We start from the raw sequence: 12,691 nt of genomic DNA on the forward strand, positions 1-12,691 counted from the left end.
ATGTTTATCCTTTTATATCATCATGTGTATCTTTTCAGCCACTTCCTTCCTTTCTCTCTAATTGTTATAATTAAGAGGAATAATTGGGAAGCTATGAACTATCGTATGCCTATATATCATTCAGTTAATATCTGATGGTTACCTATTACTTCCCTTGCAATAATATATGTTTCATCTGCTGATGCTGGAATAATAACAAAGGAATACACATTGTTGATGTATGGTTTCTCACAGTAGCTAGTATCAATGGTAAATGCTTTCTGTATCTAATTTTTATCAAGAGGTTTTTTTATTATATAAAAGTGAAAACACTTTCAGGACTCTCTTATATTATATTTATTTTATTTTTATGAATAAAAAAATGTAACTTTGTATTACAGACTTACAAAACCAATTTCCTACCTTTCAAATTGAGTTATATAAAACTGAAAAATGATACTTCTTTGACACCTTCAAAATGACAAATTTTTGACACCGAAACGTGTCACGTTGTTGTCATTGGTCCACGTTTAAGAAAATAAAAAATGACATAGATTAGTGGAAGAATCTGAAAGAAAGGGGAAGGAAACATTCAGAATTCAAATTTCATTTTCAGAGATTGAGAAAGAAACCCTAGAGAGAGAAACTCTCCCTCCCAACGAGAAAATCCCCGTCATGTTTCCACCGTTGTTCGCCGTTAAACGGCCATCGGAGGACGACCCAAAGGCTCTGCTGCCGGCCACCCAAAGGCTCTGCTGCCAATCATCTTCACGTCTCTTCCCAAAAGTCGCATATTTTCCTAGTCGTCCCGTTTCCAGCGTTGACAACCCAGAAGCTCTGCCAGCGTCCTTGTCGATAACAGTCAGGCCCCACCGTGTGGCCGTAGTTCCGTTTATATTGTCTCCTTCCGCAGGCGTGGCTTGCTTTCTCATTCCGCCGTCTTACCCTTTGACGACGAGGTAGGTCTATTTTCGATTTTTTGTTTTTACTAAATGGAGGAAAATTGTAATGGCATGCGTTATGAATTTTCTTTTTCTGTCTTTTTTAGTCTGAAATGGCAGAGCCTCTAGGTCGTCGAAGGTGGAAATGGGATGACTGGGTAGAGACGTGAAGATGATCGACAAAACTTTTGGGTCATCCTCCAATAACCATTTAACGGCGAACGAAGGTGGAAACGTGACGTGAATTTTCTCGTTGAAAAGGAGAGTTTCTCTCTAGGGTTTTTTGTTCTCAAACCCCCACTCCACGTCATTTTTTGTTCTCGTTGAAAGTGTAAAGTATCATTTTCCTATAAAAAAACCTACATAATTTATAATTTATGTTTTTAATATTTTTACAGAATTTTTGCAAAATTTTCACTACATTAATTTATTTTCTTCATTTTAAAAACATAATTATGAAAACATATTTTCATTTTCTTGAAGAAATAATATTCTTCTTTTTTTATCTTAATTTATTTTATAATTTAAAATAAAAATTTACATTTTATAATTATTTTATTCATATCTCTAATAAATGTGTAAATTATTCATTTTATCAGGCATAGATCATAAGTGGGCGAAGAAGGGTTAGAAGTTTCGCTGTATCACAATTGGGGATCATAGGCCAGATTGAGAAAGTGAATGAATGTAAAAACTCAATCAATCAAACTCCCTTCTCCCTAAAAGTAACGAGAGTTTATCGCTAATTTTATAAATGCATCCAATTTATATTGGGAAGCGGTATTTTGACACAAAAAAAAGAGACAAAATCATTCATAACACGGATAAATAATAATATTTTGATTTTTTAAATTTAAAATCATAATTATATTATTATTATTAAGCTATAAGTCATTTAACATCATTTTTACTTATTTTTTATTTTTTTCTTTTAAAAGAAAACTTTATATTTTTATGTCTATTTTATGGTTTGTATCATGTGAAATATTTTGTATATAATGCTCATGCATTTGCAGTCGTCCCCATATCCCTGGCTTCTTTGTTATAGCTGGAGATGGATGTTTTGTTCTTATGCCTCCTTCCCTTCTTATGCCTCTTTCTTTTTTTCCTTTTCAAATTGATTCTTCAACGTAGGTAGTGCTTTATGCCTCCAGAAGACACCAAACTCAGCACGGTCTCCACCACAAAGATTATGTTACAAAAGAAAACTGAGGTTCGAAGAGCTCAGGTTTCTCCTTAACACCATTATTGTCAGTTCGGGGATTGGAGAGAGAACACTTACGGCCCCAGAACCGTTCCGTTCTGAAATAGACGAGATCATGTTCGACACACTCGACAACCTCCTTCAAGAAAACGGGTATTTCACCCTCCCAGATAGACATCCTCGTAGTGAACGTCTCCTTGTTCTCGCCCTCACCTCTGGCAGCACGTCATAAACAGGTACAAAAAGGAGAGAAAACGTCAAGGCTTTTTAACTGCCTCTTGCAGGTACAGCAACTCTTCAAGACTCACAAGGACTCTGTCGGGGTGCACATTGGTACTGTGGAACGGACAAGAAAATGATGCTTTCTAACTGCCTCTTTGATGTTTACAAACAAGCCTTCTCTGAAGGACCGTGCAATATTGAAACTGAAGCACATGGAGAGGACCCAGTACGGTGCTGATGATGAGGCTTACAACTGCTGCAAACAGGTGGAAGATGAACACGGGTACTCGAGTTTTCGCCTCACCAAGAGTCTTGTCAAGATTGCTGCTCAAGCCTTGACGGTGAACCTTCAAGCGGTGGCACCCAAGATTCTGCCAGTGTGGGAAATGGTAAGGTGCTTTTTTGTCTTTGTAAGGTACAGTGGGATGAAGAAGGGAGATGGGGTTGGCAAGGGTTAGGCTCACTGAATATGACCTAGAACCTGCGAGGATGGTGGCACTTCACCGATGGGGGGGAACACTTCTGCTGGTGGTCTTTGGTACGTTTTTGGGTTACTTGGAGGCGTGATAGGATCCTGATGATTGGCCTTGGAGCTGGGTTCAAGTGCAACAACTGTGTTTGATACCAATGTGTGGAAGGATTGCATATAAAGTTGCCCTCCAGAGAACCTGAGTAACCCTTTCAAGGATAAGTTTGATTGGATCAATGACGATTATCTTAGCTTTGTGAGGTTGGATTTAAGCAGGATTGTCATTTAGGTGGGGTACAGCGAGAGGGAGAGGTATTGTTCAGTAAAACACTTAATTATTTAGTTACAAGTTATGAAATATGTGATGATGTTAATTTGCAGCTTTTTTAATGGATTGTTGAGAGTGTAGAGTTGAATTGTTGAGAGAAACTTGAGAAGAAATTTAGATTTTCTGCTGAGTTTTTTATTTTATGTGTTGCTCCTCTGCTAAGTTTGAAAAGCCTGTACGATTGAGTTCGGCTTCTATGCTATATAAAGTGTACTCAGCCTGTGCTGGGGTAATAATCTTTGTCAATTTTATGCTATTACAGGAGGAATTTTGAACAAAATCAGACCTAGTCTAAAAATATCTTTGTCGATCTGAGCACATTCCTTCAAATCAATTTCACACCACAACAAAAGAAAGTATAATAGAAAGAAAATCCAAAAGAGAATAAAACATCCGAATACGAGAACAGATTGAGTGCACCTTGTTCAACGAAATGAAGGTTAGATAAGCACCCCTCCCACACAATGTTCCACCACGAGAGAGAAGAAACAAAGAAACAATCTAGTACTGAAATGCTCACCCAAAGTAGGGAATTGCCCAGGATCTTCAATTGATGGAGCTGGAACGTTAGCGTTTGGATAGCCACCATAACCACCTCTTGCACCACGTCCTCGACCGCGCCCTCGTCCCCGTCCACCTGCGCTATAGAAGCTTTCACCCTCTGGTGGCTTCAGAAACTCGTTGATGCTGACAGACTAGTAGCATCAAATCCAATAAACAGAATGGGATAAAGTCAACAAAATGTATGTAAAAGACAAAAAAAACAGGGTCATGTGCACAACATTCAAAAGTAATGAAGAAATATACCACATGTAAGCTGCCGATCTTACAGATCATCATCACAAGGATGAAATGGAAGCAAAAACAACAAAAAAAAAATAGAAGAGTTTCCAACCATAATCCATACAATCCAATGGAAAAATAGCACAAGCAGTAAAATCAAATCAATAAGGAGACAAGTACAAGTCGTAACAATTTAAAACACACACCAGTCAAAATAAGACAAGAGCAACAAAGTTACACCTTCTTGGCTTTCTCTTCCTTCAAAGAAGAAAAATTCCAAGTGTCAAGGATATCATCAGCTATACAAAATTAAATAAGAAAATTACAAACAAAAACTATGGAATCATAAAGTCATAAACCTCACCAGCTTAATAAAGATGTTATCATTGTCTTTCTTGTTTGAAAGCTGCTGCATGGATTCAAAAACTTTGGTATCCACCTTTCTCTCCTCAGTTTTAAGTGCTTGCAAAGCCTTCCACTCCCACTGTGACGTTCATAGACTCGTCGTGGTTGCCCATCTTCCCCAGCTTCCCCATCACCAAAACCTCCGCGTCCCCCACGCCCACCACGATAAGGACCGCGAGGCCCACCATAGCCAGACCTTTCTGAAGACCTCCCACTCTCTCCATCAAGATCACCTTGACCAGAATGGGGAGCAAATGAAATGGATGTTATATTTATAACCATGAAAAAAGGACCGTTGCAAAATTCGAACGTTGGCATCCAACGTTTTAAAACCAAAGGTCGAAAACAATATAATATAATATTTAAATTTATGACGTTGCACAGCAATAAAATAATAATATTTTACAATAATAACTCCATGGGAAATTGTAGCTGATATGGGCTGCGATGTCCATAGCTGAACAGCCTGAGGGTTTTTCAGCACAAGCCCACTACTGTTACTGAGGTCAGTGTGGAGCCTTTAGGAGCATACCAAATGAAAGAAAAATAATTTTATTAGTATTTTAATTCATTTCTTTAGCTTAAAGTACTAATATATACTGTTATATTATTAACATCAAGTTGTAAGTATTCATATAACTTTTCTTTATAGTCAAATTTAAAAACAACACAAAATTAGTCTTTTACAAAATTCAAACATAATCCAACAATAATATATTTGGAAAATATGAAGTTGGGAATTGAAGAGTACNTAGTTAATGCTTGTTGTGACACTGTATCCCCTCAACCTATCCGTTAGTGTGAAAAGCAAGTAAGTGTAAAATACGCTTCCAAATTTCAGAGGCAATTGGAAGTTTGAATTGCTCTCTTAGATGTAAATTTATATGATCATTGCCGTGCCATCAACACTCGGAAGTATCTTATTAATAATAAAAGGTTCACTTTGCTTATATAATATAATCTTTTAAATCACATTATATTTTAAATGCATTTTTAACATATTTATTACGACTTAAAAAGTCACGCGGTGTAGAATTTTTATATAGCATAAGCAAAATTCTTGTTCGTATAAATTTTAATTAAATATTTATTAAATAAAAAAATGTTTATTTTAATTTAAAATATTAAATTTTATTTTGTAATTTATTATTATTAAATAAAAAATAAAAAAATAAATTAAAGGAAATTAAAAAAAAAGAAAATCTTAACTAAACTCGGTGGTTACTAACTAAAAAAGCGGAATTGTACAGGGTTGAAAGTTACAAACCTTGCAGTTACAAGTGGGACTTGAAAAGTGAGGGTCATCTTAGCACTTTAACATTATATATATATATATATATATATATATATATATATATATATATATATATATATATATATATATATATATGTGTGTGTGTGTGTTGGAGTGCAAACAAAGTTCCACATTGAGTGAAAGAATGACTGGTTAAGGGTTTATATATACATAGATATCTCCAATGGTAAAAGGCATTTTGGAGTGGTACCAAAAGCAAACCCGTGAGGTCTTAGCCCAAAGCGGACAATGTCTTACCATCTCTGGAGTTATCAGAGTCCATGGTTCGGGTCTGGTGACCGGGTTCAGACGAGTACGTCCCCCCATGATTAGGCGAGCCAGGTGTGTGTCGAACCTCCCCCAACAATATATATATATATATATATGCTAATGCATTTGCACTCATCGTATCCCTAGATTTTGGAGTGGTACCAAAAACAAACCCGTGAGGTCTTGGCCCAAAGCGGACAATGTCTTACCATCTCTGGAGTTATCAGAGCCCATGGTTCGAGTCTGGTGACCGGACTCAGACGAGTACGTCCCCCCATGTATATGCTAATGCATTTGCACTCATCATATCCCTAGCTTCTTTGATATAGCTAGAAATGGATGTTTTGTTCTTATGCCTCCTTCCCTTCTTAATATTATACTCTTTCTTTTCCCTTTTCAAGTTGATTCTTCAACGTACAGGTCAATCATGTTACATGTTGGCCTACGAGTGCTTTATGCCTCAAGAAGACACCAAACTCAACACCGAGTCCGCAACAAAGATTGCCCTAAAACAGAAAGCTGAGGTTGGAGGGGTTGAGGTTTCTCCTAAACACCATTGTGAGTTCGGGGATTGGGGAGAACACTTACTGCCTCTCGTTAGAGCGAGAGGTATTGTTGCAGCTTTTAAAGTATTGATTCTCGTTAGAGGAAGAACACTTTGTGAAGAATTTACATTTTGTATGCTGAGTTTTATTTTATGTGTTGTTCTTCTGCTTGGTGTGAGAAGCATGTACTGTTGAGTTGGTTTTCTATGCTATATAAACCGTACTGAGCCTATGGTGGTATAAATGAAAGTAAATAATCAAATATACATTACTGAAAATGGAGTTTTTGAAGCATGAAACACGGACAGTGTTCCATGCAAATGCAACTAATGGGAGCACAAGCACAGTGAATCTGAGTGCCCTCTTTACTACACTGCCAGAAGATGGCATAAGCCTTAACTGCTTCCGTCACTGCAGCTAGAAAGAAAATAACAGTCAAACCAATTCATTTTTGGGGCTGAGGTTTAAAAGAGAAACAAACCAAACTAAACTACCACATTCATTGCTCTGCACCTTCTCTCTCTCTTAACTCTTCATTTATGCACATATCATGGAAAATGTTTTTTCCCAACTTGTGTATCTCCCACTGAATCTGTTCAGAACTTCACATGTCTCTTCATCTATTGCTCTGTTTGCCTGTAAAATTTATTCTGTGGGGGTATGATCTTATCACCACCCTTACCATTTTTAATGCTATTTTTACTACTTCTAACTACTACATGCGATATGCGAATATTATATATACAGAAATACACAAATAAACATGTGCTTATTAAATATCATGTTTCTTTTATTATTTTCTGTTTTGTTGATGTAGTTCAAACCAACACTATATCAGTTAATTATATTCAAAAACAGTGAAGCAAAGCATTGACGTATGGCAATGTTTGTGCATGCATATATCCTTACATGACGAGACAATTCTTATCATTGGTCAAACATTACACGAGGTTTTGTCTTTCTTCGACACTTCCTTCCATTCAACCAAACCAGGCCAACCGAATATGTTGGATAAAGTACAACAACCTAAAACTATGTTTTATCAGAGAAAAAAAATTACATTTTTTTGAGAATTTTTCGTTGTTATATCCTATAATTAGTCTAATAAGAAAAAAAGAAATTGCTGTATTAATCAATTAAGAAGCTACTATTACAATAAAATAAAATCATTTTTGTGAAGTAGAAAATGGAAAGGAGCATGTCAAAGCCAGTAATTTATATTGTTCGTTTGAAAGAAGATGATAATGTAGTAATTTGCATGAAAATGGCGTTCATTCACTGAAGCTCAGTATGGTGATGCTTGGTTGCTAGAGAGAACCAGCACATGTAATTGATTGTAGGCCAGACATGTATTGGGCCTTTTGATCTCTTGGACTTATTTGGGCCTTTTTTTTTCGGCTTCGTTGAAAATGAGTGGACCAAAAATCTGAAAATAGAGAAATAAACTACGCGTAAAGTAGATAGTGCAAGAGAGAGGTATAGAGGGAAAAAAAGAGGGAGAAATGCGAACGAGGAGATGGTAAAATGATCTCAAACTCCGACCCTGTAGAACCACTCACTGCGGCCGCGGCCACCTCCGCGGTCGCGGTAACCGCTTCGTCTTCCGCTGAAGGTCAGCCTGCACCGCCGGCGACGCCAAACATTGTGATGTCCTCCAAGGATCACGATTCTCTCTTCAGCGGTGGCGGCATCAGGTGCTTATTTCCATTTACTGTGGGCCTTCCAGTTTTTCTGAGGCCTTTCCTCTTTTTTGTTTCAATTTTCTAGTACTTTGGGGTTGGAATTGAGGTTTTTAATCGGAAAATTTGTGATCGACGCTATGAGTAGAAGTTGTGCTCGGAAATTCAATTATCAACGCGATTAGATAAAATGGGAAAATAAATTCTTAGCAGGACCGAAAAAATACGATGTTAGCATGCTTGTAAATTGGGACCGTAATTTATTGCATTTTAATGCCGTGGGTTGATGGTCACGTGTTTGTATGATAGGATATGATATGGCATCGCAAATTGATGATAAGAATACTTGGGTTTGCTCTTTCTTTATATTTAAGCTTCTGAAAGCAGCGAGGAGGGAAATTGTAGTGTCTATATTAATCTATGTTACTGTTAATTAGAAATGGGCGTTATGGCTTTGTGTACCCTTCTTTTATGTTCATGTTTGTTTAGTAATTTCTCGTGGTGCCTTTTTGTACTTTTTATGAATTACAAGATATTGTTTTATACATTTTTCATCAACTGACCACTCAGACCAAACCCTGCATCTACTACTGATTTTAAGCAATTTTTCTTTTAATATTTATATTTTACAGTTATAGTAAGACGTGAAGTTATAAAGTTGGGTGGTGTTGGGGTTGCGAAGTAGTGGTTCTTGTATGCTCATCAAAAATTTGAAATGCCTTTCAAGTTTGAATCAGTTTATTTGCTTTGTCCTACCTGGAAGCATCCGTTTCTTACCACATTAGATGAAGGATTTAGGGAATTATGGAATTCTTTTTCCTTTCATTTTGTTGCATCCCCCCTCCCCCACTCAACACCAAAATCCGATAGTTGCTTTTAACTATTCCATGACTTGCTTTTAACTATTCCATGACTTGTTGAACCAGTCAAATATTGAATTTATTCCATACTGATTTGGCTTATTTATTAGATCAAATGTGTTATTAACTCGGTCAGTCAGTGCTAACATAATCGAACCGGTCTTAAGACTGATGCAAACCAGTTTTTGTTCTGTTGTGTTCTGTGTAATTGGGTAAACTATAGACCAGATGATCTTGTGACAATAATTTAATACAATTTCTATATTAGTTGGTTTCTATCACAAACACTTCTGCTATATGACTTTCAAGATGTAGATTAAAGGATAGGAAAGGAAAAATATTCGTACTTTCTTTGATTATATAATGAATTATGTAGTTTGGAATTCAAACTAGCGAACGTGACATAGGGATGAGGGAGGAAAATATTGAATTTAGTAAATGCTAGGGGTAAGAAAAAGATGAACCATATATTAAGTAGTTTTGGGAAATTTTTAACTAAATGCTATTTGATCGCCATCAACAATTTTTTTACCAAAATTCATTCAAATTAAATTGTAGGGTTCTATGAAATATATTTGAATTTTGGTTCAGGTACCCTCTTATGTTTTCTAATAATTGTCTCCCAACTCTCAAATATTCAAAAAAAGATTATTTTTGTCTAGCTTTCTCTCTGGAAGTCGAAGTGGAAGGTTCAGCTATGGATATTCCAGTTTCAAGGGTAAAAGGTCATTAATGGAGGATTTCTTTGAGACCACCATATCAGAGGTCGATGGTCAGATGGTTGCATTTTTTGGTGTTTTTGATGGTAAGCCTGTTTTATATTCCCTAAAATTGGTTTTTTTATCTTTACCCCCTTCCCTGTTTTTTTCCGATTTGGTGTGCAACATAGTCAATTTACGAAGCAATTGTAAGATTTTGATTGCTTGGTATGGCATTTAGAATAAAAAATTGTGATCCTGTTTCGTTTTTATAACTTATGTCTGTTTATTGTCTCTGCTGTTGGATGTTGGTGACATGCTTTTTATCATAGGATCAATCTCGCTAGCATGTGCCTCCGTGGTGAGTGTCTCAGCCTTTGTGGCAATTTGACAAACATCATTCCTGTGCGTTCAACACTGTTTCCATTTTCCATCTCTACTAGATTCATACTATCCTTTGCTTCTTGGATCTGCCACCTTTGCTTTCTTGATCCATCCATGTTTTCTGATTTTTACCCCTCTATGTAGCTCATTTTCTCGCTGTCCAGCCCTTTTTCTTACCTGTGGTTGATTCGTACCCTCTGAAGGCTGAACCAACATAGTCTTTCTCACTGTAACTTCTCAGCCAGTCCCCCGTTCTGTTTTGGCCTCTTCTCTCCTTTGAAGGATCCTCTTATTGTTTGACTTCTGTCCCAGTGTCTGCTGCACTCCTCATGTTTGGTGGCTGCACGTAGCTTCTAGATTGTTCTTGCAGAAACCTGTGTTAGAGTTCTTTTTGTCTGTTTGGTTTGCTCTGGTTTGACTTTGGTTTGCCTACAACATTGGTTTCTCTGCTTTAGTTCTCCGTTTGCTTTCTTCAGCAGTCTCAGACACACTCTGACCCTTCTAGTCTTTCGTCCTGGGTGCACTGCCCCTGTAGATATTCTGTACTGGGATGATGAGTGTTGAAACCCAACATCAACTATAGATAGGGTCGATAGGGTCAAAGTAGAGCTAATAAAGACTTGGCAGTGGACACTTCTTGAGTTTGCGATTGAGTAAGCCACAGCCCAAATTAGAAAATTATTATTCCAACCATGGTTGGTGGAGTCTATATTATATTTTAAAACGGATTTATTTGTAATAAAGTTTAGTCACGTTTAAATATTGGTTTGTATAGTTTTTACTTTTTATATTTCCTCTAATGATTTGTTTTCTTATTTTGTTAGGGTTACAATCTAGTACATTAGTATAATTAAGGGAATGCTTTATTTTTCTCTGGTCCTTATTCAATATTAATTTCTGATATTGATAAAAATGTTATTTATATTATTTGATTAGATATGTTAAAAATAATATAAATGTTATTTATATTATTTGTTTCTTATTCTTTTAGGTCATGGAGGTTCCCGGACTGCAGAATATTTGAAAAACAATCTATTTAAGAATTTGAGTAGCCATCCTGACTTTATCAAAGACACAAAGACTGCTATAGGTATGAACTTCATTGTTGTTAATTTATACATATGTTAAAATTTTCATATCACATTACAGTTGTTTGGTTTGCGCCTTGACAGTGTAAATATTAACATGTTTTCTGTCCAATTATTTGTTTCATTGCAGTTGAAGCATTTAAACAGACAGATATCGACTACCTCAATGAGGAAAAGGGCCATCAAAGAGATGCTGGGTCAACTGCATCAACAGCTATGTTGTTGGGGGACCGAATTGTTGTTGCAAATGTTGGTGATTCCAGAGTAGTTGCAAGTAGAGCTGGTTCAGGTTGATGCCATGTCATTTATGTTTTAGTGAGAATTTGATTTACATTGGGCATAATCCACATATTTTTAATATGGTGATGAGTGGAGGGAATATGCAGCATGTTTCCTTTCAATGAAGTGCATTGTCAAACATTGGTTTTGGGTCACTTCAGTTTTCCTAAGTTTCCAGTGTTATCCTTTTCAGTAAAATTTCCTTGCAAATTGTTTATGCTAGTTGGATAGGCAAAATAGGCTCAAGAAGCAATATATAAATTCCTGGTCCGTTTTATTTTTTGCCTTCTTTTGATGAGTTTTTGTTTTAATGTAGCTATTCCTTTGTCTATTGATCACAAGCCCGATAGATCTGATGAACGTCAAAGGATTGAAAAGGCTGGGGGATTTATAATCTGGGCTGGTAAGTTTCTTCCTGTAGGGTTGTACTGTCTTTTCTTTTGGGCAGGGCAGTGGGGGGCCATACTTCACAATAAATTGATAATAAATAAATGGCTTGTACTGTTGCTGGTTGATCCAGGAACATGGAGGGTCGGTGGTGTTCTTGCTGTGTCCCGTGCATTTGGCGACAAACTTCTTAAGCCTTATGTGGTTGCTGACCCTGAAATTCAGGTAGCCTGAATCATAAGCGCATAAACTTGATCATCCATTTGGTATTCTGTGTCATTATATTTTTTATGCCGGCTAAGTTCTCCTTTTTTGGTTATTTTATGGCTTAGGAGGAAGAAATTGACGGTGTAGATTTTATTATAATTGCTAGTGATGGCCTTTGGAATGTCATATCAAACAAGGTGAGACTATCTTACTCGTTAAAGTTGACCTAAACAAGATAGATTTTTTATTTTTCAATTTGATTTTGTGATTGATTGTACATTGCCTTTTCAGGAGGCCGTGTCGTTAGTACAGAATATCACAGATGCAGAAGTGGCATCCAGAGAACTGATAAAAGAAGCTTATGCACGGGGAAGCTCTGATAACATCACTAGTGTTGTTGTTCGATTTGATATATCCTGATATGCTTGTACTCTTGTACTTTAGGTATCTCTTATTTCTAACAACTGAAATTCTGACCGTAGAAATCGCAAATGGGTGTGAAAGTCTACTATCTTGTTTTCTAACGAATTGCTTTATTAATTATTTTCATCATGATCTTCCCACTGCCTAATTTATTTTAGTCTTCTATAAATCTTAGGTTCATTTCTTCCTTTCCCGTCAACTGTAGGTTAAATATATAGGATCATCTACTTAATGTTAACTCAATCT

General features: G+C 36.4%; 2 protein-coding genes across 4 annotated transcripts; one reads left to right on the forward strand and one right to left on the reverse strand.

The window, feature by feature from the left end:
• Positions 1-3,352: 3,352 nt before the first annotated feature.
• Positions 3,353-4,565, reverse strand: LOC106772492 (RGG repeats nuclear RNA binding protein A-like). 2 transcript variants are annotated; one of them, XM_014658918.2, is made up of 2 exons: positions 4,291-4,565; positions 3,353-3,838 (listed from the first exon to the last, which is right to left on the reverse strand). In XM_014658918.2, exons 1-2 carry the CDS (start codon positions 4,339-4,341, stop codon positions 3,584-3,586), a joined length of 306 nt encoding a protein of 101 aa, XP_014514404.1. In that variant the 5' UTR covers positions 4,342-4,565; the 3' UTR covers positions 3,353-3,583. The 2 variants fall into 2 exon arrangements, 1 of the variants encoding a protein (XP_014514404.1); XR_002669517.1 differs by lacking the exon at positions 4,291-4,565 and adding an exon at positions 4,167-4,277 and having other exon boundaries at positions 3,696-3,838.
• Positions 4,566-7,893: 3,328 nt separating this feature from the next.
• LOC106771936 (probable protein phosphatase 2C 11) lies at positions 7,894-12,593 on the forward strand. 2 transcript variants are annotated; one of them, XM_014657999.2, is made up of 8 exons: positions 7,894-8,134; positions 9,627-9,784; positions 11,053-11,151; positions 11,280-11,438; positions 11,745-11,831; positions 11,949-12,040; positions 12,148-12,219; positions 12,314-12,593. In XM_014657999.2, exons 1-8 carry the CDS (start codon positions 7,965-7,967, stop codon positions 12,440-12,442), a joined length of 966 nt encoding a protein of 321 aa, XP_014513485.1. In that variant the 5' UTR covers positions 7,894-7,964; the 3' UTR covers positions 12,443-12,593. The 2 variants fall into 2 exon arrangements, with proteins under 2 accessions (XP_014513485.1, XP_014513486.1); XM_014658000.2 differs by having other exon boundaries at positions 9,642-9,784.
• The last annotated feature ends 98 nt before the right edge of the window (positions 12,594-12,691 follow it).

Source organism: Vigna radiata, chromosome 8, assembly GCF_000741045.1.
Source record: "Vigna radiata var. radiata cultivar VC1973A chromosome 8, Vradiata_ver6, whole genome shotgun sequence".
Taxonomy (NCBI): Eukaryota; Viridiplantae; Streptophyta; class Magnoliopsida; order Fabales; family Fabaceae; genus Vigna; species Vigna radiata.

Bases quoted from the DNA above. Each gene is read 5' to 3' on its own strand.
- LOC106772492 (XM_014658918.2), bottom strand. From the start codon at position 4,341: ATGCAGCAGCTTTCAAACAAGAAAGACAATGATAACATCTTTATTAAG. The intron at 3,839-4,290 runs GTGAGGTTTATG...TGATGCTACTAG, and splicing joins ATAACATCTTTATTAAGCTG to TCTGTCAGCATCAACGAGTT.
- LOC106771936 (XM_014657999.2), top strand. From the start codon at position 7,965: ATGATCTCAAACTCCGACCCTGTAGAACCACTCACTGCGGCCGCGGCC. The intron at 11,152-11,279 runs GTATGAACTTCA...GTTTCATTGCAG, and splicing joins AGACACAAAGACTGCTATAG to TTGAAGCATTTAAACAGACA. The intron at 11,832-11,948 runs GTAAGTTTCTTC...TGGTTGATCCAG, and splicing joins GGGATTTATAATCTGGGCTG to GAACATGGAGGGTCGGTGGT.